Source organism: Raphanus sativus, chromosome 6 (genome assembly GCF_000801105.2).
Source record: "Raphanus sativus cultivar WK10039 chromosome 6, ASM80110v3, whole genome shotgun sequence".
Taxonomy (NCBI): Eukaryota; Viridiplantae; Streptophyta; class Magnoliopsida; order Brassicales; family Brassicaceae; genus Raphanus; species Raphanus sativus.
The window spans coordinates 50220358-50248163 of record NC_079516.1 but is presented as its reverse complement, the minus strand read 5'-3'; the positions used below and the strand labels follow the sequence as shown (position 1 = coordinate 50248163).

The following is a 27806-nucleotide window of genomic DNA, read 5'->3' as shown; positions in this document are numbered from 1 at the left end:
TCTTGGGCTAGCACATCACAGCAGGAGGCATGTCTTGCCAAATAAATTAATACAAGTAGATGGATAATCTATAGTTCAGCATAATAACCAAAACAAAAATTGACAACAAATTGAACATGCAAGATCTTGCTTTTGTCTTCCTAACACAGATCTTGTTTTATGTCTTTCAATAAAAATCCAAGGGAGCAGCAAAGTCTACAAACATTACAACAAACCACACAAAATAGATTCTCCTACTTCATTCTTTCACTCTTTGAAGTCATCCTTGTCATCTTCTGGAATCGGTTGGTTCCTCCAGAACACGGCTAAGCCACTCCCGCCGAGCTGAAGAATGCAATCGAACATACTTACATTAATTCCATTCAACATAGACTACACTTGGTTCCAAAAAAAAAACAATGCCTATGATAAACTTACCGCCATGCAGACGACACTGACTGCAGAAGGAACAGCCACAAGAGGGTTTGTGAAATGCTTTTGTGCTAGCAAGAACCCCAGCGCTGAGCTCTGCGGTTCACAAAAACAAATAACGTTTCTTAATAAAGAATCTGTAACAAAACAAACGGCAATAATCATATTCTTGTAGGAGAAATGAACTTACTTGCATTCCACACTCTATAGAAATGGTACGGGACGTAGACTCGCCGAAAGAGAACTTTGAAATCCAATAGCCAATAGCAAAGGCTGCAGCGTGAAGGAGTGCCACAGGGAGTATAAGTTGAGCTCCTTGTGTTTTCAAAACCGCTGAAACTTGTCCAATCTTTTCACAAGAGAAAGAGTCAGTACTACTTTCACTCCTTAACATTCGATAAAGAAATGTTTCTGGTTTATATGAATTTTACTTACAGGGCTAGCACAGAGAAGAGTGGTCAGAATGACTCCGATTAGAGGTGTCACTGATATAATCTTCGACGTGAATTTAGGAAAGAACTCATTGGCCAGAACTGTCACACAATGCATATAAAGACGTATAAATCCCTGAGGAGTAAAGGCAAATGAATTGTTCTTGAAACATCTGAGCACAATACTTACCTCCAACTATGGTAGGCACCAACACTACTTGAAAAGTGCTAAGAGCAAGTCCCTGATATATATATAAAAAAAGTGTGCTTGTTATAAACTTATACTTTTGCTTCTCTCTACTTTAATCATTCAATAGCTTATATACTGAATTAAGATAACTCATGTTTTTGTCTAAAATGAAATGTTATCTTATAAGCTACAATAACAGAACAAATAGTTAGGAAAGAAAACTCACAGCAGCATCAACAGGAACAAGCTGGCCAGCAAGAAGCTTAGTGAGAAGAGGAGTCATTATAATAGCTCCAATGGTTGAACACCTACAAATTAGAGAACCTATTATTATCTATAAAAAGCACTGAGGCCTCCTCCAACCACATTCAAGAACGAGAGAAAAAAAAAGTGAAAATAAAAATACATACGTTGTCATGAGAACAGAGAGCGCAACGTTCCCCTTGGAAATGTAGGTTGCAACGTTGGAGGCCTGTCCTCCAGGGCAGCATGAGACCAGGATAAGACCAGTCGCAAGAGGTGCCGAAAGCTTAAGTGTCTACAAAAAAGATGTTTGCATTAAAGTTGCCTCATCCACAATCATCAAATGCATATAGACACACTACTAAAGGGAAGCATACCATTGCAATGAGAAAACCTAGCACTGGTTTGATCATGTACTGAGCAAGAAAACCAACCCCAACCTGCAGAAAAGCTCCAAAAATGTTAACCTATGTAAAAGAGTAAAGAATTAATACATCAGTGGTTCATTCATTGGGTCTCACCGTCCAAGGGTTACGTAAACATCTTCTGAAGTCTTCAAAGGTAAGAGTTAACCCCATGGAGAGCATGAGAAACCCCAGACCTAGAGTAAAAAGGTCTGTTTCCAGCCATGTAACCTACAAAAAAAAAAAAAAGAGTAGACAATTAATCTATTAGCCCCAGGAGAAACACAGATTGTAATACATAAACCAAAGGAAGAAGCATACCAAAGATGGCTTGAAGATGCCAACAAGTGTTCCCAAAATAACCTGCACACCAAACAAACATTCACCATTGTGAGAAATCAAATGCATGCATATATATATATATATAGAGTTCAATCAGAGTAGAGTAGAAGGTATACCCAAAGTGGGAAAAGAGTGGTCAAAAGCTCAATAGTCTTCTCGTACTGGCTAAGTTCTTTAGGACTGCTGCTTTCACCTGACAAATCTGCAGCAGCATTGCAAGCAACCTTGCTGCTCCTGTTAAAAAATTACAATGATCACATCTTAAAAAACAAACAAAGGACAGCACACATGTATAAATAGATCAAAACAGAACATCATGAATGCATGGGACTCTTATCTAGTCACCAAAGATAACCTGGAGGAAGCTGAGTCAAGCGCAAAGACAGATCTTAAAGGTTTACTTCTCTGAACCCGCAAACTTATTCCAGTTTTACTAACAGGAAACAGGTTTAGACAATCTGAAAACACACACACAAAAATGATTCAGGAAAACAAGAAAAAGAGAGAGAGAGAGACTTTTGTATAATATCTGTATATACCTAAAGATTGAGTTTGAGATCTTGTCGTAGTAAGAGCAGGAAGCCATTGGCTCCTTACTCTGCCGTGTGTCGGCAAAACTCTAGAGATAGAGGCCATGGTCATGGGAAGGGTTTTAGGATGGGATCACAGAGAAAGAGACTTTGAGAAAAAATGAGAGAAGATAACTCCAAAAACACAGGAGGAGAAAGGGTTTTGTGGAGGTGAGGGAGCCTTTGTTATGTGATTTGGTGGGAGATGAGAAGAGCCACTCATTTTTTTAGGAAATCTCCAGAAATCCTATCCTGCAAAAATATCTCCAAGAAATTTATGTAACGGTTCAGTTTCTTTTATTTTAGACATGCAACATGTAATGTAAAAAAAAAAAAGATAAAAAATGCAATTCGTTTTTTCTTTGCAACTGAACTTTTTAGAAATAAATAGAAAGTTGGAGGGTTTTATTGCAAATTTCGCCACTTAAAGAGTTGAAGCCCAAGTAAGTACGAATCTGAGCCCAATAAGACAGAAGAGCTTTCTTTCTTTCTTTCACTACTGTTTTGTTTAGGCGTTGGTCGGAGAAGAGAATCGATTCGATCAATAAAGCAATAGAGACAGAGAAGGAAGAAGAACAAAGCATCTCTCTTTTTGTTTTCTCCGAAGTCACTGAGAGAGAGAGAGAGAGAGAGAGAAGAAGAAAAGTTTGAGTTCCGATGAGTTCTGGAGGAGGAGGAATCGTGGCGGGACCAACAGCAGCATCAGCAGCTCCTGCAAGCGGCGGTGGAAACGTGGAGTGGCACGTCAGACCACCCAACCCTAAAAACCCTGTCGTCTTCTTCGACGTCTCTATTGGTGGTATCCCCGCTGGTCGTATCAAGATGGAGCTTTTCGCCGACATTGCTCCCAAAACTGCTGAAAACTTCAGGTCCTCCCTCTCTTCTTCTCCTTCTCTATATCCTTCGGAGCTGATTCTGATTCTTAAGTAAAAGTCTTGTCCTTTTCAACTTTGCAGGCAGTTCTGTACTGGTGAACTCAGGTATACTAATACTCTTACCTTCTCTCCTGCATCTTATTGCATCGCCTCATGAGATTTATGAGAGCATAAAGTCATTCACTTTGTTGCTTCTTTCATCTGGTGCTTTGTTGGGTGGTGAATTTGCAGAAAGGCTGGGAAGCCACTTGGTTACAAAGAATGTCAGTTTCACAGAGTCATCAAGGATTTTATGATTCAAAGTGGTGATTTTCTTAAGGTCTGTTAATATTATTTACTCTACCCCTTTTTTGTTTTTTTTTTAACTAGAAAGAATCTCTTTGGTTTCTTCTCTCATCTTTTAACTAAATTCTCTGCTAGAATGATGGTAGTGGATGCATGTCAATCTATGGCCACCAGTTCGCTGATGAGAATTTTACTGCCAAACATACTGGACCTGGATTGCTCTCCATGGTATTTGCCTTTTTTAGCTTTCTGAATTTTTGTCTAAACTTGAATTGTAAATTTAAATAAACATATGTGGAACCAGTTCCCTTTCAAATGTTCTTTTTTTATTCATGACTTTGTTCACTAATAATATAACGGCTCTCTTTCGTTTCTTGTAGGCAAATAGTGGGCCAGACACTAATGGTTGCCAGGTAATTTCAGTCTCATTGGCAATGGCCTTACTTACTTACATGTGTGGATAATGCAAAGCAGTGTGCATTTGATGTCTTCTGCTCTTCAATGTGATGCTAATCTAATTGATAAACTTAAAAAAAAAAAAAGTCGGATGTGTTAGTAGCTGGTTGGGCATACAGTGGTCTCATTTATAGTCTATAATTACACCTTTGTTCTTGGCATTGCAGTTCTTCATCAGCTGTGCAAAATGCGAGTGGCTTGACAACAAGCATGTTGTCTTTGGGGTAATGTCCTCTTTTCACATCCACGCATTTGCATTATAACTCAGATTGTCTCACTAGGAAAAAAACTTAAAAGCCATATATAGTTGTGCACATAAGTTGGTAACAGTGTTGTTATGACTCATTACAAATTCTTCTTTTATTTATGGCACAGAGAGTGCTGGGAGATGGGTTATTGGTGGTGCGGAAGATTGAGAACGTGGCTGTTGGACCAAACAACCGTCCTAAGCTTGCTGTTGTTATTACAGAGTGTGGGGAGATGTGAGAAATGCTTTTAGCCATGAGATGACTTGAAGAACATTGTCTTCTGAAGGAGGAATGTAGTGGTGAGGCCAAAGCTTTAATTTATAGTTGTAAACGTTACGCATATGTGACTTAAGCTTTAAACATTTTGTCATTTAGTTTTCTTTTTCTTTCACTTTGGTTGGTTGGTCAACATTTCCGAAAGCAAAAGCCACTTGTAAACTTTGGTTTTGGAGATCATTAACTTGTGAGTGAAAATGAGACCCTTTTCATATTCATAGCTCTACTAATATTTGTCAAAAAACTTCATTAGTAAAAGGGAAGCTTCAACCAAAAGAGAATCACAATCAACAGAAGTCTTACCTCGTTGACATGTTTCGTAGGCTCTCTGGTTAATTACTTATTTTTCATTATAGTTTTGTTTTAGAATACTCTCACCTAAACCGGAATCTTTAAACCGAAGACGGATAGATTCACATCAAGACGCGCGCCCTTTTTTAAGTCGTTAGTCGTTACGTTACATTTGACCCTTCTTTCTCTATATATATTCATTCAAGCCTCACACTTGCTTTCGTTTCCAGAGAAACTAGCGAGAAGGAAAAAGCAAGCAAGCAAGCAAGAAAAAGAAGAAGAAGAAGATGATGATGCAAGAAGAGTTTAAAGACCGTGCGAATCTGAGCATCAACGACATTGATCTCTCACTCCTCCGCCTCTCCTCCCCACCAACTTACGACTCCTTCTTCTTCTCCCCCGTTTCTCCTCCTCCTGATATCAGCCCCTTGAAACGCTCCTCCCCTGTTTCCGACGAATCCGATCATCCCAAACGCAGGAGACTCTCCTCTCAAGACCCAATCTTCATCACCTCTCCTCTTCGCTCCTCCACCTATCATGAACCCCATTCCTCCTCTACCATCGAAGACCCGACTACTCACTACCCGAATCTCGCCGCTGGCCACATCCTTTGTTCCCACTTAAGCTCTGTTTCCGAGAAGCAAGAAACGACGCTGTCTGCTTCCAAGACTCCTGATAAAGAGGTTGCTTGTTATATAATTAAAAAGCATTTTTCTTCTCTTATGTGGTTTTTTTAACTACTAATAGAGAATCTTTAAATTTTGGTTGTTTACTAATAAATAAAATAACAGACGATGAAGATGGTTAACACTCACGTGGAGGAGATCGATCAAGAAGAGACTACTAACTATGATGCTTATGAGGAGATCAATCGCGAGGAGACTAACTATGATGCTTATGAGGAAGAAAAAGAAGAAGAAGAAGATTGTGGAGAAGGGATGAGGATAGAGAGATCTGGAGATGGGTTTGTTATTAGGTTGAAGTGTAGATGCAAGCTAGCTTATAGGGTTCTCTTCTCTGATCACCACCTCTACTTCAAGTCTCTCTAATCACTTGTGCGTCATTTAGTTACTAGTATCTGCTAAACTCGAGGCTTTTTACTTTTTTTGTTTGTTTGTACCATGGAACCTACTATGTTAAGATTTTACAAATTTGTGCAATGAGATGCTTAGAAACCAAGTTAACCTGCAATGCCTGTGAGTGATAAAAAGAGTCAAGGAACTGTCTTACATCTCTTTGTTGACTTGTCTTATCATTTAACGGAGTTCCTTGTTTTATTTCGAGATAGTAAAGCACTAAACAGATACAATCCTGTAAATATTTGCAGTACGCAAAAACCAAAGTTAAAAAAAAAAACATAATGAAACATCCCAAAAAAAAGTGAAAGAAACTAAAAGAAAGGCAATTGGTGCTAAAACCATCAATGCCTCTCTTTATGTAAACTGTAAACTAGAGAACAGACAGAGTCATATGTAGTCTCATCCAGAAACATCCTACATAGAAACTGCATCCAGAAAATGGGTCTTGCAAAGCTTCTAACCTTTTACAGATTTTGAGTCTATCAGTCGCCAGACACAAAAGCCTTCTGCTCGTAGTACTTCTTCTCACTAGCTTCCTTTTTCAAATTACGTTTCTATAGAATTACGAAAGATTTTGAGTCAGACACTGGTGAAGTATACCAACAATAAGAAGAAGAATAGGAACTTGCCTGATAGGCTTCATGGTTCGCTACAATCCTCCTGATTATGGTTGATGTTGTGATATCAAGAGGGCTATCTAGAACTTGGAATATCCCCATGCTAATTGGTACTGCATACGGATTCTCTTCCTCCTGTCAAATCAACAAACCATATTCTCAGAAAAAAATGCAGCTTTTACCTTAATATATACACTTGCTCATATCTGAATCTAGTTTTACCCTTTGAAAGTCATCGCTCTCGGCTACTGTCCCATGAACTACCCATTTAATGTCAAATGTTGTGATCTGCAATATCCAAATCATTGTCAAAATTAGCTTTTTCATAGAAACCATTTTGGGTATTTATCAGGTAAAGGGTAGAGAATCTCACCGTATCTTTTGACACTTCCCATGGAGCACCAATTATCACCTCATCTACATAGCGGCATGCCAGAACGCTTAAGCTCCTTTCATGGAGATTCATTATTGGGCGGTGCGCTCCTCTTTTAGCACTGCACGGCAACGTAATACGAATTTAAGCAGAGATGCACATCTAAACTTCTCACCACTACCAAGACTTAAAAGTAGATATCAGAATGGGACTTGAACTATTTCTCTTTGCATAAAAATTAACATAATATGATCTTCCCCATAACACTTCCCAGGACATGAAAATAAAAGATAGCTAAATAGAAACTGAGACAATCACACAATAAAGCAGACAGTCAAAATTGAGCTTTATGAACCTGACGGTCTGGTCATTATGTATTCCAACAAGAAGAAAGTCTCCCAGCTCTCTAGCACGCCTGAGAATCTGTACAAAATTTGAATAAATCAAGAACAAAAGTTAATATTAGCAGAATAAATATGGTCGCTCAATATTACTTGGCCAATTCTAGTTGCACTAGTCGACAAACATATATGATAAGAATCCATATGCGGCTAAATTACAGATTACCGCTCAGATATGTCGGAAAAAAAATACAAAGTCAAATCCTGAAATGAATAGCATACTGAGGCAGCATAACGACTTGACAAATTAAATTGCACTAAGTTAACTTACTATACCTCAACATGGCCAGCATGGAAAAGATCAAACGCACCATCTATGTAAACTATACGTGCATCAGGTCCTGGCCCCTGCCACCATAAGCATGTCAATTGATCAACTCCATTATACAATATGAAAAGCAGAATGAAAAGATGAAGCAAAATGACGGAAGTTTGGGAAACGTGAATTTATCAAAGAAAAAATAATCTCAAGTACATAGCCGGTATGAGTTGAGTTGAAAGTAAGGCATAAAATGAGGGGTGAAGCAACCTCTTGTCACTTAAAAAGAAATAAATAGATAAAGATATAAAAAGTAGGCCCAACGATTCGTGAAACTTAGAAAGAGTGAACTAGTAACTTGCTAATCATATTTCAGAAGGGAAGAACCAGAGAGTGTTCCCATAACGATGGTGAATACTGTGGTTTGAACTAATTCAATAATCAAAACAACTAAAAGAACAGTAAGCTCAAAGCCACTTGGATAGCTAATAAGCTATTAGAAACAAAAAGGTCATATACCTGTTCAACCTACTTGATCATAAATCATAAAGCAACAGATAGTATAACCGGTAGATACACACAAGCAACTAACGAACTAATAGAAAAAAAGGACACTCTTTAAGACTTTGCACACCTTGCCATTAGAGAACTGAACAATCCTGCGTGAAGTAGGAAGAAAATGCGAGACGCGAGTACCAGCAGCAGAAGAAACTCCGTCTTTAAACCTTGGACTGTCATGCCCATGACTGAACTGCCTTTGCAAAGAGGAATGACTATTACTATCACTAACAGATCTTTCTCTCACACAAAGAAGCATGCGACCTACACACAAGTTGCAAAAAAAAATCAAAACTTGTAAAGAAAAATCTAAGCCGTCTATGCAAGTTTGTATCTTTGTTTACCAACGATATCAGTGCTGGAGACTCCTTCAGTACGCTTAATCTGCTTGTACCTCCCAGCCTTCTTGGCAAGCGCATAAGCATCAGTGCCATCGGGAAGAACGCAAGGATCGTCCCCATGGATAATGTAATCAATCTGATACTCATCAAACAGCTTCTTCATGAACTCCTCAGTGATGGCGTAAGGAGCATCAGGTATAACCTCATCCACCCACTTCACCGCCTTCACCATTATCATCCTAACAAATCATAACAAACCCAATGCAATTAAATATAATACGAAACTAACACATGAGATGGTCTAGTAGTAGGCGAACTTCCAAAACAAACTCCACAACACTAAACATGTGTGGCCACGCGGAGATATTAAAACCATATTCTAAATCTCATTTAAATATCCGAAAAAAGGTTAATCAAAAAAATTAGATATACCTCTCATGAAGAGGAGTAACGGGAGGACCTTTGTTAGCTATGATCTCTTCGTCGCTAACAACTCCGACGACCAACTGGTCGCCGAGAGCACGCGCTTGGCGCAGCGCGTTGCAGTGGCCGTAGTGCATCATGTCGAAGCAGCCGTCCATGTAGACGCGGACGGGTTTGCGTTTTCTGAATGGGGAAAGCACACATGTGCCTAACCCTAAGCCTAGAGGAAGGTCGCCTTTGAGGAAGAGGTGGAGGAAGGAAGCTCCGACGGCGAAGGCGGCTCCTCCGAGTAGACAAGTTCCCACGATTCTCTCTTTCTCCCAAACCATTTTTCTCTCTTTTGTTTTTTTTTTGTTTGTTTGCTTCACATTTACAGAGGTCGCATCCGCAGATCGGATCTCTCTAAACTCACTGACGTTTCTTCTCTTTAGAAAAAGAAACTCGGGATCGGGAAGTCTTTTCTTATTACTATCTTTTTTAGCTAGAACCGGACCGAAACACCTTAACCGAAATGAAATTTGATGGTTTGGGTTGTTGGTCAACTTGTTCAGTTGCATTTATTGAAATTTATTCGGTTCAAGTTTGGTTTGATTTGGTTTAAAAAAACAGTATTCAATGGAATATGGATAGGAGATATTGTAGATGAGTAGTTTGGGGTTATAGTGTATAACATTTATTCTGAAATTTAGTCTATAAAAAAGATTTATGTATTATATGTGATATTAATATAAGAATTAAATAATGTTAAAACTATAACTACTAAATGAGAATAGTCAATTAGCAATTTTTTTTTTCTTATAGCTTAATTTATAAATATAGTTGTTACCATAATATTGTAGTTAAGAATTAAAACTAAAAAAAAGCTCTTATATTACAACCAACCACCACCATTATATTTGGTTCATAAAATTGATCTGATTTATAAAATCTTTTTAGTTTGATTAAAGTTTTAGTTCCACATCGATAAAATCAGATTTAAATCTCAGAAAACGAATTATGATCAGTTTACCTAAATTTTTTAAATATAGATAAATTATAATTCAACATATTATAAATAAAATTGTTTTATATTTGCATAAAGTATGTAAAATTATTGGTTATAAGATTATTACCATAATATTGTAAAATTTAATAAAAATTATAAAAATAATCTGGAATGGATAATTTGATATTTTGTTAACTTTTAAAATTTCTTTTATTATAAAGGAAATGAATAAATCAGATATTTCTAATTATATGAGTATGATTTTTAATATTCAAATTATGTCGTATAACTGGTTAGGTAGCGGGAAAATGAAGATTATCACCTGATGTTATGTTATTTCTTGATTTACACTTTTTTAGATCAAAAGTGAAGTATAAAAATATTTCTAAAAGTTTTGATTTCAACTTCTCAAAGCTGACAAAACCGAAAACAGAAAACCGCAAACCGAATTAAAGGGGAAGAATGTCTTATCAAGATCCCCTCCCACACTTTGTGAGCAACACGTGTGACACCTCTTACTTGACACATCCTTCATACTTGATGTAAGATGCAACTACCTGCCAATGATCCACCAACTATCAGAATTAATTTCATGCTCTCTTGTACGAATCTTTATTGACCTCAACTGGACTTGTTCAGTTGTTCCCGCATCGATGATCACTGGAAATGTTACATATACATATTTTTTTTGTTTAAAAAAATGAGAGAAGATATTTTTGTTCTAAAATGTTTGATGCCACCAGGTAATAAGGCGGGCTTACACACAAATCATATATAGCCCACTAAAATATAAACGAGGCCCAAGCTATAGACCCAATCATAGCCTGATAGGCATCCCGGAGTTTTGGATTTGTCGGGGAGTAATGAAAAACAAGTGACCACCGTGTGAGGAAAACACGTGTCGCGATCTGGAGATAGATCTAGCAAGTTGGATGGAATAATCGAAAGGCAGAGACAGATTCACGCGTGCGAAAACAGAGTAGGGGGTTGTCTTCTTTCCTCTCTTCCTTCCTTGGTTCCGTGTAAGTAGCAAAAGCAAAAGGAAAAGGAAAGGGACGATGCGATCCATCAAAGTGCAGCACTTATAGATCGAGATTGGAAGCATAGATACATTGGCAGAGTGTAGATTCGAGTGTTAATCGCGAGAGAGAGATCCAATGTGTTCGTAAGGCATTTTGATATCGAATCTGAAGCGGGAGATAATGAAAGGAGGAGGAGGCGGAGGGAAACGAAGGTGGAGAGTTCTGGTAATAGGAGTATTGGTGCTTATCATCTTATCAACGCTTGTTCCTCTTGCCTTCTTGCTAGGCCTTCACAACGGCTTTCACTCTCCTGGTTAAATTTACATTTCTCTCTCTCTCTATTGATTCTCTGTTTCAGATCTCTAATCTAATATCTCTTTCTCTCTTATTCTCCAGGATTCGTCACTGTGCAACCGTCTTCTCCCGTAAGCATTGTTGTGGTTTATATTTTTGTGGGGAAAGTGTAATGTTTGTTTCTAACGCTCTTTATTTTTGTGGGAATCAGTTTGATAGAATCAATGCTACCAAACATTCTCAGAGAGATCTATCCGTCCGAGTCGATGAGGTTCTTCATAGAATCAATCCTGTGCTTCCCAAGGTTTGTCCTTTTTGGTTCCATTTCAATGTTAGATTAAAGCCATCCACTTTCTTTTTTTCTTACTTAAAAATTACATATTCACCGAAGAATTAAAGCTTTTATAAATAATGTGGACACACACTATTTACATCTGTTTTTTAGAAATGTTTAAATTTTCTCCCATAGAAGAGAATGTATTGCATTCATAATTTTGATGCTAAAAAGGTATGATGCCCCAATCTGATAACTTTTCTAGCCCCGAAAATAAACTAGAGGTCCAGTGGTTGTTTGTTACTCACTTGTGTTGTGTGATGTTACTTAGGGTAGAAAAATTTATATGAATGAGTGAGTGTGACTGAAAAGGTGAAATGCATCCATGAATTATATATTGCGTCATGTGTCTCAACTTGTACTGGGTGAGGATAGGATTTGGTTCTTTTGGTTGACTTGAGATAGTTGGTAACAATTTTTATACTAAGCTTTTTTGGTTTCTTGATTCTCACATGCTAGAAAAGCGACGTAAAAGTGGGTTCCAGAGTTATGAATGGGACAAGCAAAACTGATTCTAAAAAAAGAGGTCTGCTTTACAAGTTCCACTTTCTTGAAATTCTTCTCCTAGTATATCTTATTTTGATTCTGATCCGCAGCGTTATATCTGGTCCATCAATTAATATGCAGGATTACCAGTGTCCCCAGCTGTTGTTGTCAAGCCAAGCCCTGCAAATGTACAAATGAATTACGTGGTTTCTTTAGTAGTCATTTTTTTAAATCTCTCAACAATAGTCGTAAGTTAACCTGATTCTTGGTTTATTCTTCTGAACAGAAAACAAAAACCAAAGCTGTAACCTCGTACAAAGGTGTTCAGGGGAAAACATCAAATGCCTCGTACAAAGGCATAGTAAATGCTGATGAAACTCAGAGAACTTGTCAACTGAAATATGGAAGCTACTGCCTCTGGAGGGAGGAAAATAAGGAACCCTTGAAAGATGCTAAGGTGAAGCACATGAAGGACCTCCTATTTGTGGCTAGGGCATACTATCCAAGTATTGCTAAAATGCCTTCTCAAAGCAAGTTGACTCGGGATATGAAACAGAATATCCAAGAGTTTGAGCGTATTCTCAGCGAAGGTTCCGCAGATGCTGACCTCCCACCCCAGTAAGTTCTTCACCAGAATATCCAAGTATTACTAAGATGCCTTTAACCAGTACTTACTATGCATCTCGTTCCACTGATCTTTCAGGGTTGATAAAAAGTTTCAGAAGATGGAAGCTGTAATTGCAAAGGCAAAGTCTTTTCCAGTCGACTGTAACAATGTTGACAAGAAATTGAGACAGATACTGGATTTGACTGAGGATGAAGCTAGTTTCCACATGAAACAGAGTGTGTTCCTCTACCAGCTTGCAGTACAGACAATGCCTAAGAGTCTTCACTGCTTGTCAATGAGACTAACTGTGGAGTATTTCAAGTCAGCTCCAGTTGAAGTTGATGATAGTGACAAATTTTCAGATCCCTCATTGCTTCACTTTGTTATCATCTCCGACAATATACTTGCATCTTCCGTTGTGATCAACTCAACGGCTTTACACGCAAGGGTATGCATTAAAATCTAGTTTCTAATTCTTGGTTGCAGTCATAGAACCCTTGTATCTAATTCTTGGTTTGTTGTTGATGTTTCAGGAAAGTAAAAACTTTGTTTTCCATGTAGTGACAGACGAGCAGAATTACTTTGCAATGAAACAATGGTTTATAAGGAATCCCTGCAAGCAAGCAGCTATTCAAGTATTGAACATCGAAAAACTCGAGCTGGGCAATTCTGATATGATGAAGAAGCTGTCTTTGCCTGCGGAGTTCCGTGTCTCCTTCACCAGTGGTGACAACTTGGGGTCACAAGGGAATAGAACATACTACTTATCCCTTTTCTCTCAATCTCACTATCTTATTCCAAAGATATTCCACAAGTTGAAAAAGGTTGTGGTTCTGGATCATGACGTTGTAGTCCAGCGAGACTTATCTCCGCTTTGGGAGGTTGATATGGAAGGAAAAGTGAACGGCGCAGTGAAGTCGTGCTCTGTGAGATTGGGGCAGCTAAAGAGTCTCAAGAGAGGAAGTTTTGATACTAATGCTTGTCTCTGGATGTCTGGATTGAATGTCATTGATCTTGAAAGATGGAGGGAATTGGGAGTTTCAGAAACCTACCTGAAATTTTTCAAACAGGTTGGTTTTCCTGTTAAAAGTAACGATTATTAGATGATTATCATGTAGAGGCTTATGAACGATGACTTATTTTCTTTGTGCAGCAGATGAGTGGTGGTGGAGGTGCGTCGCGAGAAGCAATTGCATTGCAAGCAACTTTGCTTACGTTCCAAGACAAAGTTTATGGTCTTGACGACAAATGGGCTGTATCAGGGCTTGGTTATGACTACTACCTCAACACCCAAAGGATAAAAAACGCAGCCACATTGCACTACAATGGGAACATGAAGCCGTGGCTAGAGCTGGGAATCCCACAGTACAAAAATTATTGGAGAAAGCATCTGAACCGGGAAGATCGGTTCTTGAGTGACTGTAACGTGAATCCCTGATGAGAAAGTAAAAGAAACTACACTGGGCCAATGCTTCAAAAGCATGTTACACGCAAAAGAAAAAAGATTTAGAGAGGTGGTTAAGCGACATCTCATTTTTTTGGAGAAGGGGTGAATAAACCCGAATGCATTGCAGGGGAAAGAGCATGCACGCCGAAGTTGGGTTAAAAAGTGATTTAGCTAATTGATTTTTTAAGAGACATGATATGAAGATGATTGAAAATCAGCTTTAATATTGATATAAGTAGAATGTGACGAGACTTTAATGTTGTATATGATTTTTTTGGCTAAGATGTGTGCAATTCCTTTCATCATGTTATATCCTCCATAGAGATATCTGACAATTGGCAGTTGATTAACAAAATGCACATTTGATGATATGACGTACGAGGATGGATGCAAAATGATCCATCATATGAAACACACCGTAGCTACTAAGATGAGGAATAAAAAGAGTGAGGAATCATGTTTGGTAGGAAAGATTAAGTTGTATTCACCCTATTCTGCAATCATGCATTGAAGAGAGATAGGGCAAGAGAACATATTCTTCATGCGTACATTGTTACCTCTCAAAGGTCTTAATCACTTTTTGTGTAAATATGACGCAGGAACCGCAATCTTATTTGTTTATAGATAAACGATAGATAGCGAAAGGAATGCAAAAAAAACTGTAAGAGAGAGAGATGTCAACGTAAGTGGAAAATTCGTTATACCAATGGGTGTGCAAAATATCACAAGGAAAATAATAATATATGAAATTTTTTAAGTTGATTTTTGTTGGGGTGGTCTCTTTTCTTTTCTCTTCCCACCGCTAATCGCTTCTCCTCCACAACTTTCTTCTTAAGCCTAATTATTTATAATGATGAGTGATGATATTTATGGTGGTCCTCCTTCCATCATATCATAATAAAACCAAGGATTGGTCCAAAACTCGATTTCTTTATTCCATGTTCCTGTTTGCAACTTTGAACTTGTCTTTCCACTCGTCTTTATCTACCACTAGATTTTGTTTTTCCTTCCGCTCAAAATGTCGATGGCAGCAATTCAAAGCTATGTTGGTTATAAATTTATATTTACCTGATATTGGAAATGTAATTGGTCTAGCCAATATCTGGGACATGCAAGAAGTCTGATCCACAAAGTGTTCTTTAATATAAGATATGATATACATGAATAACACATTTACATATTGATTACCATAGAGAGCAAATATAATAATTATATAGTTTTACTTTGGCCTTCAATTTTAGAGCATACTGGCATAATCCTGCAGAATGGTTATAAATATAAAAGATAAAGAATATTTCGTAGAAAAAACTCCTATTTTCCATTATAAAACGATGCAGTGGAAATGACAATGGATTATGACCCGTCGGTTTTGGTTGGCATAGATTCTTTTTTTTTCTTCTTTTGTGGAGTCAATAATATTCTCTATTAGTAATTTTCTTAATAAAAAGACTTTGCATGAAAAAAGGTAAAAAGAGAGCAATTATACAAGTGTGATTAGACAATATAATATATATATATATATATAACTATTATCTTAGTCTAAAATGTAGATAAGATATACAAAATAGAGTGTAAATAATGATAATATTAGAAAATAAATCTTGTTTTAAATATATTTCTACAATTTTCCTTAAATAAACTACTTAGTTAATCAATCTTTAAAATGGTAAATTTGCCAACAATATATATTAATCGTGTTATATTTATAAATTTCTCTAAACGTCGACCATATGAACTAGAAACTAGATTAATATTAAGCATGACACGCATAATTGCTATTTTGTAGGGCCAATATTGATCGAATCAGTAATTAAAATACAAGTCTCCTATATAATATTTTGTTGGAGTTTAGGTGAACTTACTATAACATTTAACTATAGAAAGGAATTCATTAGTTTACGTTAATGCATAATATAATGACATAAATTAGAGGACTAGATATCTTATAGTAATAGACTGAAAAGGATATCTCTCTAGTGGAAAACAAGAAGATGAGACCATTCTTTTCATATGAGCACCACATTCTCTCTCTCTTTATACACTTGTATATATAAACACGCAACGACCTCTTCTCATTATCAAGTACCAACTCATATTCTCCAACAAAAATCATCAATACCACAAAGAAAAGATAATGACAAAAGTTCACCCGAAGTTCCAAAACACTTGCCAGGAAAGCTTGTATGATAGTAAAGAAGCTATCGTTTTAACGGTGTGGAAGAAGTCCCTTCTCTTCAACTGTGATGGCTTCACAGTGTACAACTCCAATGGAGATCTTGTCTTTAGGGTCGACAACTACATGAACTCTCCTAAAGATAACATAGTCCTTATGGATGCTTCGGGCCTACCCCTCCTCTCCATCCGCCGCAAGGTACTTGTCTTCTCTATCTCTCTTGGCTTTTTATAACCTAAGATCCAAAGTCTTGAACCAAAATAGTCTTTTATGTATGTCGTCTGAAAGATAACCAAATTATAATGAAACATCTTGATATTAATTCCTTTCTTGTTAATTTATTTTATCAGAAGTTGAGTCTCGGAGATTGCTGGATGGTATACGATGGAGAAACACAAAGAGATCCAATATTTACGGCAAAGAAAAACGTTGGTATAATGACAAACAGGAGGAGCTTGGTGTCAGTTAGCTCGAAGAAGACGGTACTATACGAGATAGAAGGATCATACAGCCAAAGAAGCTGCAAAATATTGGACGAGAAGAGGAACAAGAAGAAAACAGCGGAGATCAAGAGGAAAGAGGCAATGGTTGGAGGAGTCGCCTTTGGCAAAGATGTGTTTAAACTTATAGTTGAACCGGAGATGGAGCCTCGTGTGGCCATGGCATTGACCATCATCCTCGACCAAATGTTTAGATATTGACTTTTCATTTTCAAGCTTTTTACGTATATATGGCCTCTCTTTTTGTCATGTAATTTGTGCATGTGTCCTAATAGGGACGAAAACGAATCGGATATCTATGTTTTTGAAGATATTCATTATCTCTATCGTTTTGTATTGATCATAACTTTTATGATTGGTATTTCCCCATTATTAATGTTTAACATATGGTAAAATTTGTACTTTTGGTTAGATATTTTAGTTAGGTGTCTAAAAAAGACAAAAATAAAATGACATGTATAAAAATAAAAATAAAAATAAAATTGTATTTTAAATTATAATACCTAAATAATACATTAATTAAATAATATTATAAAATTGTACATATAAAACTAATCATGTAGTATATAATAAATTTTACACTACACATGCATATATTTATGTCATATATTTATTTTAAAAAAAAAATATTTGTGATTTGAATTATTTTTGTTAAATATGTCTATTAGTAAAGGACTGATTTATATAATTACGGGTATTTAAGTATCGAATCATAACTGATAACAGATATGGGATCATTTGTCCACTCCTAAGTTTATATGTTACACATGAAAAGTATTTTGAGTTTCTTAAAAAGAAAATCCTAAGTTTTATATGTTACACATGAACAGAGACAACTCTTATTTTCATTTTTTTAAAAGAAAATCGCCTAGATATATACTACAAAAAAGAGATGCCGACACTCAATTTATTAATTTTTAGGGGCGGTTAACAGAAGGCGGCGGCTGATCAGCCGGATATGTTTAATAATTGTCGGTTTTGGGAAAAAGAGGGGTGGGGGAATAACCATATTATTATGAAACAATTTCGATGACGTATTCGATATTAGACGAAAGTGTCCAGGAAATTAAGATCAGGTGACTTTTTTACATATTTAATTTGTTTTCTGAAAGCTGGTTATATACATACATATTTAGTTCCCCTTATATTTCCTGTTTGAAGATGTTGGAGTGAGTTGCGTTGAAGTGTTCTGTGTGCTTACTAGATAGGAAGACTTATCAAATGGCAAGAAGCTATGTTTTACCTCTACCTCGGGCATGTGTTTGTTTGCCTTCATCAGTCCAGGGATAATGTTACTAATTTTCAAGAGAGCTACAAGTCATGTTCCCTTGAGGATTATATCAAACAAAGATGGCACGGTTCTCAAGTTTTTCAATCACGTGTTTCACCTCGACACGAAAGTTGATTTCGTTGGGCTATTCAATGAGAAGCTTCTAGTTAAGTAAGAGAACGACAATCTCCAAATACTTGACTTGACTATTGAATAGTACATTCTTTGTTACAACCGGATTATATATTTGTGTTTATGTCTTTGTGATGGTAGTATCAGGTCATGGGCTGTGCATGCTTGTCAGTGCATTTGAACATGGTCTAACATGTAAGGCCCAAATTGGAACTATATATGAACTTTTAACTTAATTTTTTTAATCTAGGGGCCTTTTCTTTTCTCATGTAAAATAGTAATTCGAGTCCATGGCTAATAAAACCACAACCCATAGTAACTTTTAATTCAGCGTTCCAGCAAGCATCATTAAGTTTTTGTTTGGCATCATAACTTTTCTATAACTCGATTGATCTATGTTCTTGTATATAGATTTTTAAGTTTTTTTCTCAGTTTCGACAATTTCATCTGAGTTTTTTAATACTTTTGATTCTTTGAACCTCAAACACATGCAAACTCATTGTGGTCTATATAAGAAATTTTAGTTGTGGGAGAACTACATTGTAATTTCCATCAACGCTCACCAGAAAGCCGATGGACACGCAGCCACCCGATTCGACAATATAGCTACTAACACAGTTCATACAACTCCATAAAGCCATATATTCAAATGATTCAAGATCTCTATACGATATACCTTCTCTCTTTAATATAAACGATATACCTTCTATCTCAAAGGTTATATGAACTCTTTACACTTTTCTTGTCTTATATAAAGCATATTCTTTTAGCAGTACTGCAAGCTGAACAAAACCTTGGTAACTTCCATAAGACTCTTGATGTTTAGTAAAGTTTCTTATAACACTCGGACATAACGTCATAATCACTCTTCAACACCAATCCAAGAGTTTAGGTGGCCAGTTTAAAAGATATGGTCGGAAATGGTTTTGAGATTTCTTTTTTTTTTTCTTTTTTGACTTGGTCTCTGTTGGGGGATTTTTTGGCAAACTTAACTTTTATAAAGTTCTCTAGAAACATCACATCAATGTCCCTGGAATTCAATGTTTTTGGTTTTTTCTTTGCCATTTTCATGATCAGAATTTCTTTGTATATATCCAACTTGGAATATCCAAACTAGTTTTACCGTAATTGGAAGGATCATCAAACTAGTAATTAAAATTCACCAGCCTCATATTGTTTAACACAGTTTCTTAGGGAAAATGGCTAAAAATGACAAAATAAATACTTTTTTTTGCTAACATACAAAATAAATACTTGATCTTCTGAAACTGTTCAGTTTAATACTCCATTTGTCACATGCATCGTTTTATTTACTTAAGTAGGTAGCAAACAAAGATGTCTGTAACAACAACTATTTATATATTTTCTTTTCAAAAGCTATGATAATTAACTCGACCGTTACAGTTCGAAAATGCCATTAACTTGATTTACATACATGTTGATGTCGTATACCTACTACATATTAATACAAAATTGTCAATAAAAATGTTCCTTTTTAGTGATGTCCAAATAAAATCCAACTTGATAGAATACCTCTAATTTTCAATGAAATCACATATGCACATAAACATATACAGTCAAAATAAATATTGTTTCCCATAGTTTTGGCAGGACTTGTAGCTTTTTGCAAAATATCTTGGAATGCATTTTGATTTTTGAGCGACAGTAGATGGTGCAAATCATACGAAAATTTAGTAATAACTACAAATTTGTCATGAGATAACTAAATTTAACATAAAATCCACAGCAGTCAAAAGAAAGGATAATTTAACATGATTGACTACATTATATAATTACGGCAAAAAAAAGTGCCACAAAAATATGTAACTTGGAAGACTCTTTCAACATATAGAGAGACCACTCTCAATGATTTTATCAGCAATTATTGGCTGATTAATCATAAAAGCAAAGCATATATACGTATAAGAGACAGCTCTTGTGAGCGATAGCATGAGTGACACGAGTTCACTTTTATCGGCGCTACAAAGATTATACGATCTACGTAAGTCACGCATACAGACCAAACTTCCACCGTTGTCTTTTTAATCATTTTTTTTTATTTTTTAACATTATTGCTGAAAAAACACTTTAATCTTTTTCAACCTTTGTAACAGAGAGATCCATGCTGTCACCTAAACCTTTTTTGTCTTAATTTCGTCTGATTTTATTTTATTTTTTTCCCAAAAAAGAGAAATTTGAGAGAGGAATAAAAGGAAAAATAAAAATAAATAAATAAATAAAAAGTCAGGCGTCTTTCTGCAGAATTCACATTTGGTGTCTCTCTCTCTCTCTCTCTGACTCTCTCTCTCTACTTTCTCGCTCTTGTATTGTGTACGCTTCTAGAGAAAGAGGAAGAGGAAGAAGAAGACTCATGTCTGGATTATACAACAACAACTCCTCTTACTTCTCTCCTGCTAGAGCTGCTTCTCCTCAGATCAGAAGCACTCCTGAGATCGACAGGTATGTCAAAAGAACACTCCTTTCTTTTTTTTTTATTATTTTAAATAGCAGCAATAAATCAAAACCGATCTGATTGTTCTTTCTTTGCCTCGAACAGTTCTCAGTACTTGTCGGAGCTTCTCGCCGAACATCAAAAGCTTACACCTTTTATGCAAGTCTTGCCCATATGCAGCCGCCTTTTGAATCAAGGTTTGCCCTTTTTGTCTTGATTCTGATTCGGATCTAACTATTCAGCTTTTCATTTATTCAGAGCTCTTTTTTCACTAGTTTTCTTTGCAAAAATGTTGTAATCATTTAATCACCAATTTAGCCAAGAAAGTGAGATCAAGTTGAATAGACAGATCATTGGTTTGGTCTTGTGGAGTAGTCAAATCAGTGGTTGTTGTAGTCTCATTTTTTGATTTGTTTATTAACTTGGATCTTACTGTACTTAGTGTCTTCCAGTTACCCTTGTGTTGCTGCTGTTCATTTAAAAGGCTTCCTTGATGTGTGCAGAGATGTTCAGGGTATCTGGAATGATGCCTAACCAAGGAGGATTTGGCGATTTTGATAGACTCAGACACAGAAGTCCCAGTCCTATGGCTTCTTCTAACCTTATGTCTAATGTCTCTAACTCCGGTTTAGGTGGTTGGAACGGAGGTCTCTCTCAGGAGGTATATTATCATCTTATTTCAGTTTGCTTAGTATTCATTTCGCTGACTTCTTCAGTTACACAGTTGTTTGATCTCTTTTAAAGCTCTGTACTTATGTTTGTAAAGCATTGTGGGATAAGCTTAATGTATAACTCACTCGGTTTCTATCAGAGACTTAGTGGAACACCTGGAATGACAATGGATTGGCAAGGTGCACCTGGAAGTCCAAGCTCATACACTGTGAAAAGGATATTGCGTCTGGAGATTCCTGTTGATAGCTATCCTAATGTGAGACTACTCACTACTCAGGCTTTCTTCAAATTACTCTTTGTGTTTGCAAGGAAACTGGTGGTTTATGTTTTTTTTCTTTCTGTTTTGTCAGTTCAATTTTGTTGGACGGCTTCTTGGTCCAAGAGGCAACTCATTAAAACGTGTTGAAGCTACCACTGGCTGCCGTGTGTTCATCAGAGGGAAAGGTTCAATCAAGGATCCTGAAAAGGTGAGAATCTAGACTTGAACAAACATGATATATGCTTCAGATGAGTAGTATCTGATGGATTTGATGATAAAAAAATGTAGGAAGATAAGCTAAGGGGAAGACCAGGATATGAACATCTAAATGAGCAGCTTCACATCTTAATAGAAGCAGATCTTCCAGCTAGTATCGTGGAGATACGTCTGAGACAAGCTCAAGAAATCATTGAAGAGTTACTAAAACCTGTGGTAAAACAAAACAAAAAACCCTATTTTTCTTTACTCTTTCTTTGGTATAATATTAATCAGTACAATGGCAGTTAAGATAGTTTAGCCACGTTTTTTTCTTTTAGGTTGGTTTTGCCTCATTGAGATCCTCTTAGATTTATTGCATGTAGGGCCACTTGTTTCTTGTCACAACGTTTCATATTTCAGTACCCACTCTTTGGTATTTTGCGGTTTTGCTAATTCAACTATGCAGACATGTGTGACCACAACATCACCAGTCAAAGCTTTCTTTATTGTTTTGTCTTTGATCTCTTATAACATTTTTTTGTGTGGTTGTAATGAAGGATGAGTCACAAGATTTCATAAAGAGACAGCAGCTGAGGGAGCTAGCGTTGCTAAACTCGAACAACCTGAGGGAAGAGAGTCCAGGACCAAGCGGCGGTGGAAGCGTTTCACCTTTCAATTCAAGCGGTAAACGCCCTAAAACAGGATGCTAAAAGGAGAGTTTTGTTGTCTCTCTCAGTCAAGGAGCGTTTTTAAAATGGTACATGTCTGCATACACAAAACACTCATGTGTATATTTGGTTCTCTGGCCATTTGTGGCTGCAGTGGTGGTGGTCAAGTTAAGGCCTCCCTGGTCTCTCTCCGGTGAGCGACCCTGTGGCTTTCCTTTCTTTTTCTTTTATTTATTTTTTGTTTTATTCGTCTTTATAAGACAGATTCTTTACAGAACATTAAAAAAAAAAAGATTCAGAAAAAGAGATATTAAGGAAAAAAATGTTGAGATATATAAATATGTATGTAGGAAAAAATGTGGCTGGGAAAGGGAGTGTATTGAAATTCTTATTGTAAAAACAAAAACAAAAAAAAAACACATTTATTGGATTGATTCTTATCGTTTGATTTTGGAAACTTTTATGTAAAACTTTGGTTATTTCAGATATTATATCCTTATTTTCTGTCCACTACTTTATTCTTTTGCATTTCTTTTAGCACCTTTTTTTCTTTTGCTATGTCTATATCATATAAACTCTGAAATGTGATTGGTATAGTATGACAAGTTAAAACGTACCCTTGTATATATACATATATGCTGCATGTTGTAACATGTAATTGATTGGTTGAAAATGATCATAGTAATTTTTATTTCTATGGAACGAAGTACATAGGGTTAGGGATCTTGAAGGTGCGATTCCCTGAATATTCTCCTTGTATGTCACTCCACTGGTCGCCTACATTTCCCCATATCCTGTAACCTTCGTCCATCAACTGCTTTCTGATTGTTGTTTTGTATGTTGCTGCGCTTTGTTTTTTGTTCTCTGATGTCCTGCAAGTAGAATCAATCATTTGTCCACATCCGTGAGAGGCTTTTATCTTTGAAAATAAAATAACATAATATTGAATTAAGTATAAAGCTTCTTTTTACCTCATAATCAACCTTTCATAACCAATGAAGCCTTGATTATGCAAATTTTCAACTGTTGCTTGGCGAAGGGTCTCCTCATCTCTACCAGTTACTAGGAAGACTTTGAATCCTGTTTCTATCAGATCATTGAATAGTTCAAGAACAGGTTGTATCGCTGGAGACTCTCCTTTCATCGCCCATGTTCTAAATCTAGTTGGATCATAAGGGTCGCATCTACATGTTAACAAAGAGAGAGCATAACATTAGTAACATTTTTAAAAACCTTTTGTATTCAATCAAGAAAAGAAAAAAAAAAATGTATACCCGTATCTCTTGAGCCGATAGTAGTAGACGTTCGAGAAGCAAGTATCATCAATATCCAAGATCCATGCATCCATGCCATCACCAGGAAGGACTATCTCATTGAGATAAACCCTAACTTGTTCCACAATTAACTGGACGTCTCTGTCGTATTGACCAGCGAGCATATATGCCTCAACGTAACGCATACATTGTAGAGGTACGGTGCGCCACGCACGTACGTTGTTGGTTTCTATTGCTAGTCTCCAGCTTAAGCAATAGCTAGTAGGATTGTTTCCGTCCATCGGTATCAATGGATTTGAGCTGGTGTTCACTGAGGAGAGTGTTAGAAATACGAGAAGCAAGGTGACTCTCTTATATATCTCCATTGCTCTTGATTCTTCTGTTTTCGTTGGTGAAAAATGAGAATAACCAAAGAAAAATAGTGGACAATATAATATAATAACTAGAGGTCTTTTGTTTGACTCAAGAGGAGAATGATCGGAGAAAGAGAGTTTGGTTGCTTTGAGATCAATGGTGAAACAAGAAGATTGATAAGAGGTGAAATGAAATAGTATGATGCTTGAAGTGGATCAGCTTTACTAGTATTGTAGTTGTGAGAAGATATGTTAGTTAAATAGTGGTATTTAAAGAGCTTGGTTTGGTAGAAGATACTGGTCTCATCCACTAAGTCTCCACTTTTTTTCTTAAGACCAACTTATGAGGAATGCACAAGTAAAATATAATTAACAAATGGAAATGGGGTCAAACCTAGCAAGCGAACAAATTCAGCAAGGCACATTCTATATATGCGCCACTATTCATATTCCAACACTTTCACATATGACATATATACCATGCATATCATCCTCTACTATATATATTAGTAAATAATACATCATTCGCATTTACTAAGTGGCATGACATCTTTTAGTTAGTATAGTATATTACTACTAGGTGGAGGAGCTCACTAGTCTTTACATGCATAAGTAGGATAAACCTACTTAAAGCACTTTCCATGCATGGTCAAAGTTGTGTAGAGTTTCTTCTTCTTTTTATAACACTGAGATTAAATTAACTTGAAAGATACATGGTGAGATTCAAGAAGATAACCTTGGGTACTATATTAAGTTGTAGGGTTTCATTTGAGATTTTCTTGAGATAAGCCATATTGTATTATTATACATGGTCAATTTATGTAACATTGTGGTCAATTTATGTAATATTGTAGACAAAAAAGGTATAGTTTCTTAGCTAGGGCCAATGGAGCGTCTTACAGGTAATTATCAAGAAATTAATGAGTGGACACACATTTATCAAACCAACAAAAAGAAAATGAACCGACCAAATAAGGACTACATAATGGATTGGATGCTGACAAGGATTAGATTGTTAATTAACTTTTGTCAACGTAAAAGTGGATGACACGTAACTAATAGTGTAATGGAAAATGCAAAGGACAGCAAGTAATGGAGTTAAGAGTTGTCAACACTACTTCAAGATTGACAAGTCCGTTAAGAGTTGTTGCTTCACTAACAAATAAATTAAAACAGAAAAATAGCGCTAATGAATTTATCACATGAACGCTCCTTCTTATGTATGGTTAACATGTTCTTCTTCCCTTTATCATAGATTTGAATGCCACTCGTAACACACCTTTATTTAATCCATTTACAATTCTCTAATTGTTTGAGGGATGCTCCAGATTTTTTTTTTTGACATGAGAGATGCTCCAGTTTTTGACAATAAAGCATCATTAAAACACCACTTATCTGCCAGTCCCAAGGTCAAGAGTGTTGTTGTTTTTTATAACGAAGAGCATAACATTCACTATGATCTTGAAGCATCATGGTCTTGATTACTTTATGTTTGAGATACAAGCACAAGCAACTAATCTAAGTATAGACTGATTAACTACCTGTGACCAATCCAGGTAAGTACATTTCTATCAGAGACTATGGGATGTTCAGTTTGGTAGTGAATACTCTGATGTTGAAGAGCTTAAAAGTCCACTGATAGAGACGACAAAGGAGAGGCAACAATAGATCAAAACGAACGAGGCATCCAATTGTATACCATTCTCTTAACTTTACATCTTCAGCTGTCTTGATAAGAGTTCACAGTGAACTATAATGGAAGTGAATACAAGAAATACACGCAACAAGTCTAGAATAATAATAAACTTCAAAACTTTGATAAAAATTGCAAAGAGGGTTGACAAGTTTGACATGTTTGGAAATAAAAGAAGCAAAGGAAATAAAGAGATATATAGACACCTATATTAGTAGACTCCTCTACTTACTAATCTCTTAAGACAATGAAACTGATAACCTTACACAAACATCAGAGCCACAAACATTCTAAGAATGTGTTCGGCAAATGGATTGATGATAAATCAACCAGATCCTCTTATGTCTTAGAAGCATGGTCACACCTCAACAGAACTTCCAGTGGTTGTCGCAGTTAACACACGTAACATAAGTCGTCATCGGCTCATCAGCACTCCTCGTCTGCATCTGATAGTAAGTGCATTTCCTCTGACCACACCTCCCACACTTGAACTGATCCGTACTCGCTTTCGGCGCCTGGCCACGCTCACAATCGAACAGAAACTTCTCCTTGATCTGGTTGGTCTCCTGTTTCCTCTTGTCGCTCGCCATCTCTTCACCAGACAGCGTAATGAGTTTCTCCGGCGACACCTCCCCTGTGAGCACTCTCCTCCTCAGGTCCGGATTGTTACTGTCCCTCAGGTTGAACATGATAGATCTGTACTTCACCTTCTGAGCTCCCGTCGACCGTCCCAGTTTCTCAAACATGTGAGACTCCACAGCCACAGCGACGCGGATCGGATCGCATCCAACAACTCTGGCTCTATCGTAATCATCAGATTCGTCATGGACCTTGGACATGGCGTCCACAAGCAGCTCGCGGATTTTGTCACGCACGGGGTCGTTGCATTTGACCATCGCAGTCAGCTTCGGTGCACCATTAGTTGGTGGTGCCTTAGCAGGAGCCTTTTCATCTTTGACACCAGTCTGACCACGATGCTCTATCTTAACTCCGTTGTTGACTGGTTCTTTTCTCTCTACCTTGATGCTCTTAGCTGAATCACCCCTCTGAAGCTTCTGGACTTTCACAGGCGCGGGATTTGCATCCTTCTTAGACTTGGATGTCTCTTCGATGACAAGCTTCTTCCATATATCGAGAAGATCAGTAGCTACGGTTTTGATTTCGTCGATAGGATGTTTTGAAAGAGACCTCAGCTTCTTACCTACCTGGAATCAAAGTAAAAGGATATATATAACTTTCTATACACCAACACAAGCCTAGATAAAGTTTTCATCTTTTTTCAAATTTTAGACGAACCCTAATAAAGATAACACAAAGTCAATGCTATAAGATTAGAGGCAATCAAACATATTTAGAGAACCCTCCGATTCAAACAGAGTATCAGCCGCGAAAAGATCTAAACTTTTTGGAGCGGTGAAGAGATGGGATTAGAAACGGACCTGAGTGGCGACGAGCATGTCGTATGTGATGGGAAACTTCTTGAGCTGTTTAAGGGCATCGAGAGATCGAGAAACCTCCGGACCTGAGGAGGCTACACCGTCGATCGCCGCCGCATCGGCTGCCTTCTTCGCCGCCTCGAACAATTCGACCAATTCGCTTTCCATCGTCGTTCGAAAAATCGCCAACTTTCCAAATAGCCCCCGACAGATCCAAGCCGATTTAGAACAGAAAGAGAGAGAGAAAATAAACTGAAAGATTGCAACTTGCGATTGATGAAGAAAGAATGAGATGTGTTCGGGGCGGAACTTGGCTCTTGTCGGGACGGAGAAGATGCGAGAGAGATTACGTAGTGAAACAGTGTTGTTATTTGGCTTGATCAACGGTTTCAGTTACAACTTTAGGGAATCAACGGTTTGGATCACGTGGCTTGGTCTATGGATGTTACTAGATTCACGCTTCTGTCTGCTCGAGTTTA

At 36.9% G+C, this 27806-nt stretch overlaps 9 protein-coding genes across 10 annotated transcripts; 5 read left to right on the top strand and 4 right to left on the bottom strand.

Moving 5' to 3' along the window:
- Positions 1 to 15: 15 nt before the first annotated feature.
- On the bottom strand, positions 16 to 2834 carry LOC108811641 (sodium/pyruvate cotransporter BASS2, chloroplastic). Its single transcript, XM_018583725.2, has 13 exons — positions 2561 to 2834; positions 2377 to 2479; positions 2138 to 2255; positions 2001 to 2042; positions 1797 to 1910; positions 1653 to 1715; positions 1443 to 1570; positions 1259 to 1340; positions 1033 to 1084; positions 847 to 944; positions 602 to 760; positions 418 to 507; positions 16 to 324 (listed from the first exon to the last, which is right to left on the bottom strand). The coding sequence occupies exons 1-13, from the start codon at positions 2661 to 2663 to the stop codon at positions 247 to 249; spliced, it is 1230 nt and encodes a 409-aa protein (XP_018439227.1). The 5' UTR covers positions 2664 to 2834; the 3' UTR covers positions 16 to 246.
- A 248-nt stretch (positions 2835 to 3082) lies between these two features.
- On the top strand, positions 3083 to 4944 carry LOC108811640 (peptidyl-prolyl cis-trans isomerase CYP22). Its single transcript, XM_018583724.2, has 7 exons — positions 3083 to 3459; positions 3547 to 3570; positions 3697 to 3784; positions 3886 to 3978; positions 4131 to 4163; positions 4374 to 4430; positions 4582 to 4944. Exons 1-7 carry the CDS (start codon positions 3248 to 3250, stop codon positions 4690 to 4692), a joined length of 618 nt encoding a protein of 205 aa, XP_018439226.1. The 5' UTR covers positions 3083 to 3247; the 3' UTR covers positions 4693 to 4944.
- A 121-nt stretch (positions 4945 to 5065) lies between these two features.
- LOC108811639 (uncharacterized) lies at positions 5066 to 6126 on the top strand. The gene is made up of 2 exons (XM_018583723.2): positions 5066 to 5704; positions 5813 to 6126. Exons 1-2 carry the CDS (start codon positions 5309 to 5311, stop codon positions 6068 to 6070), a joined length of 654 nt encoding a protein of 217 aa, XP_018439225.1. The 5' UTR covers positions 5066 to 5308; the 3' UTR covers positions 6071 to 6126.
- Positions 6127 to 6254: 128 nt separating this feature from the next.
- Positions 6255 to 9506, bottom strand: LOC108811638 (ethanolamine-phosphate cytidylyltransferase). The gene is made up of 9 exons (XM_018583721.2): positions 9082 to 9506; positions 8653 to 8888; positions 8385 to 8572; positions 7768 to 7839; positions 7446 to 7513; positions 7091 to 7211; positions 6940 to 7005; positions 6730 to 6852; positions 6255 to 6654 (listed from the first exon to the last, which is right to left on the bottom strand). The coding sequence occupies exons 1-9, from the start codon at positions 9399 to 9401 to the stop codon at positions 6583 to 6585; spliced, it is 1266 nt and encodes a 421-aa protein (XP_018439223.1). The 5' UTR covers positions 9402 to 9506; the 3' UTR covers positions 6255 to 6582.
- A 1516-nt stretch (positions 9507 to 11022) lies between these two features.
- On the top strand, positions 11023 to 14552 carry LOC108811637 (probable galacturonosyltransferase 7). 2 transcript variants are annotated; one of them, XM_018583717.2, is made up of 9 exons: positions 11023 to 11392; positions 11476 to 11504; positions 11585 to 11677; positions 12167 to 12233; positions 12335 to 12381; positions 12480 to 12811; positions 12897 to 13248; positions 13334 to 13870; positions 13957 to 14552. In XM_018583717.2, exons 1-9 carry the CDS (start codon positions 11260 to 11262, stop codon positions 14236 to 14238), a joined length of 1872 nt encoding a protein of 623 aa, XP_018439219.1. In that variant the 5' UTR covers positions 11023 to 11259; the 3' UTR covers positions 14239 to 14552. The 2 variants fall into 2 exon arrangements, with proteins under 2 accessions (XP_018439219.1, XP_018439218.1); XM_018583716.2 differs by having other exon boundaries at positions 11024 to 11392; positions 13954 to 14552.
- A 1681-nt stretch (positions 14553 to 16233) lies between these two features.
- Positions 16234 to 17315, top strand: LOC108808914 (protein LURP-one-related 8). Its single transcript, XM_018581018.2, has 2 exons — positions 16234 to 16618; positions 16771 to 17315. Exons 1-2 carry the CDS (start codon positions 16382 to 16384, stop codon positions 17119 to 17121), a joined length of 588 nt encoding a protein of 195 aa, XP_018436520.1. The 5' UTR covers positions 16234 to 16381; the 3' UTR covers positions 17122 to 17315.
- A 3269-nt stretch (positions 17316 to 20584) lies between these two features.
- On the top strand, positions 20585 to 23019 carry LOC108805655 (KH domain-containing protein At2g38610). The gene is made up of 7 exons (XM_018577588.2): positions 20585 to 20782; positions 20880 to 20971; positions 21278 to 21435; positions 21586 to 21702; positions 21797 to 21913; positions 21994 to 22137; positions 22461 to 23019. The coding sequence occupies exons 1-7, from the start codon at positions 20694 to 20696 to the stop codon at positions 22611 to 22613; spliced, it is 870 nt and encodes a 289-aa protein (XP_018433090.1). The 5' UTR covers positions 20585 to 20693; the 3' UTR covers positions 22614 to 23019.
- A 212-nt stretch (positions 23020 to 23231) lies between these two features.
- Positions 23232 to 24424, bottom strand: LOC108805656 (acid phosphatase 1-like). Its single transcript, XM_018577590.2, has 3 exons — positions 23846 to 24424; positions 23543 to 23755; positions 23232 to 23443 (listed from the first exon to the last, which is right to left on the bottom strand). Exons 1-3 carry the CDS (start codon positions 24208 to 24210, stop codon positions 23266 to 23268), a joined length of 756 nt encoding a protein of 251 aa, XP_018433092.1. The 5' UTR covers positions 24211 to 24424; the 3' UTR covers positions 23232 to 23265.
- Positions 24425 to 25993: 1569 nt separating this feature from the next.
- On the bottom strand, positions 25994 to 27710 carry LOC108813764 (transcription elongation factor TFIIS). The gene is made up of 2 exons (XM_018586410.2): positions 27331 to 27710; positions 25994 to 27096 (listed from the first exon to the last, which is right to left on the bottom strand). The coding sequence occupies exons 1-2, from the start codon at positions 27493 to 27495 to the stop codon at positions 26257 to 26259; spliced, it is 1005 nt and encodes a 334-aa protein (XP_018441912.1). The 5' UTR covers positions 27496 to 27710; the 3' UTR covers positions 25994 to 26256.
- Between the last annotated feature and the right edge of the window lie 96 nt (positions 27711 to 27806).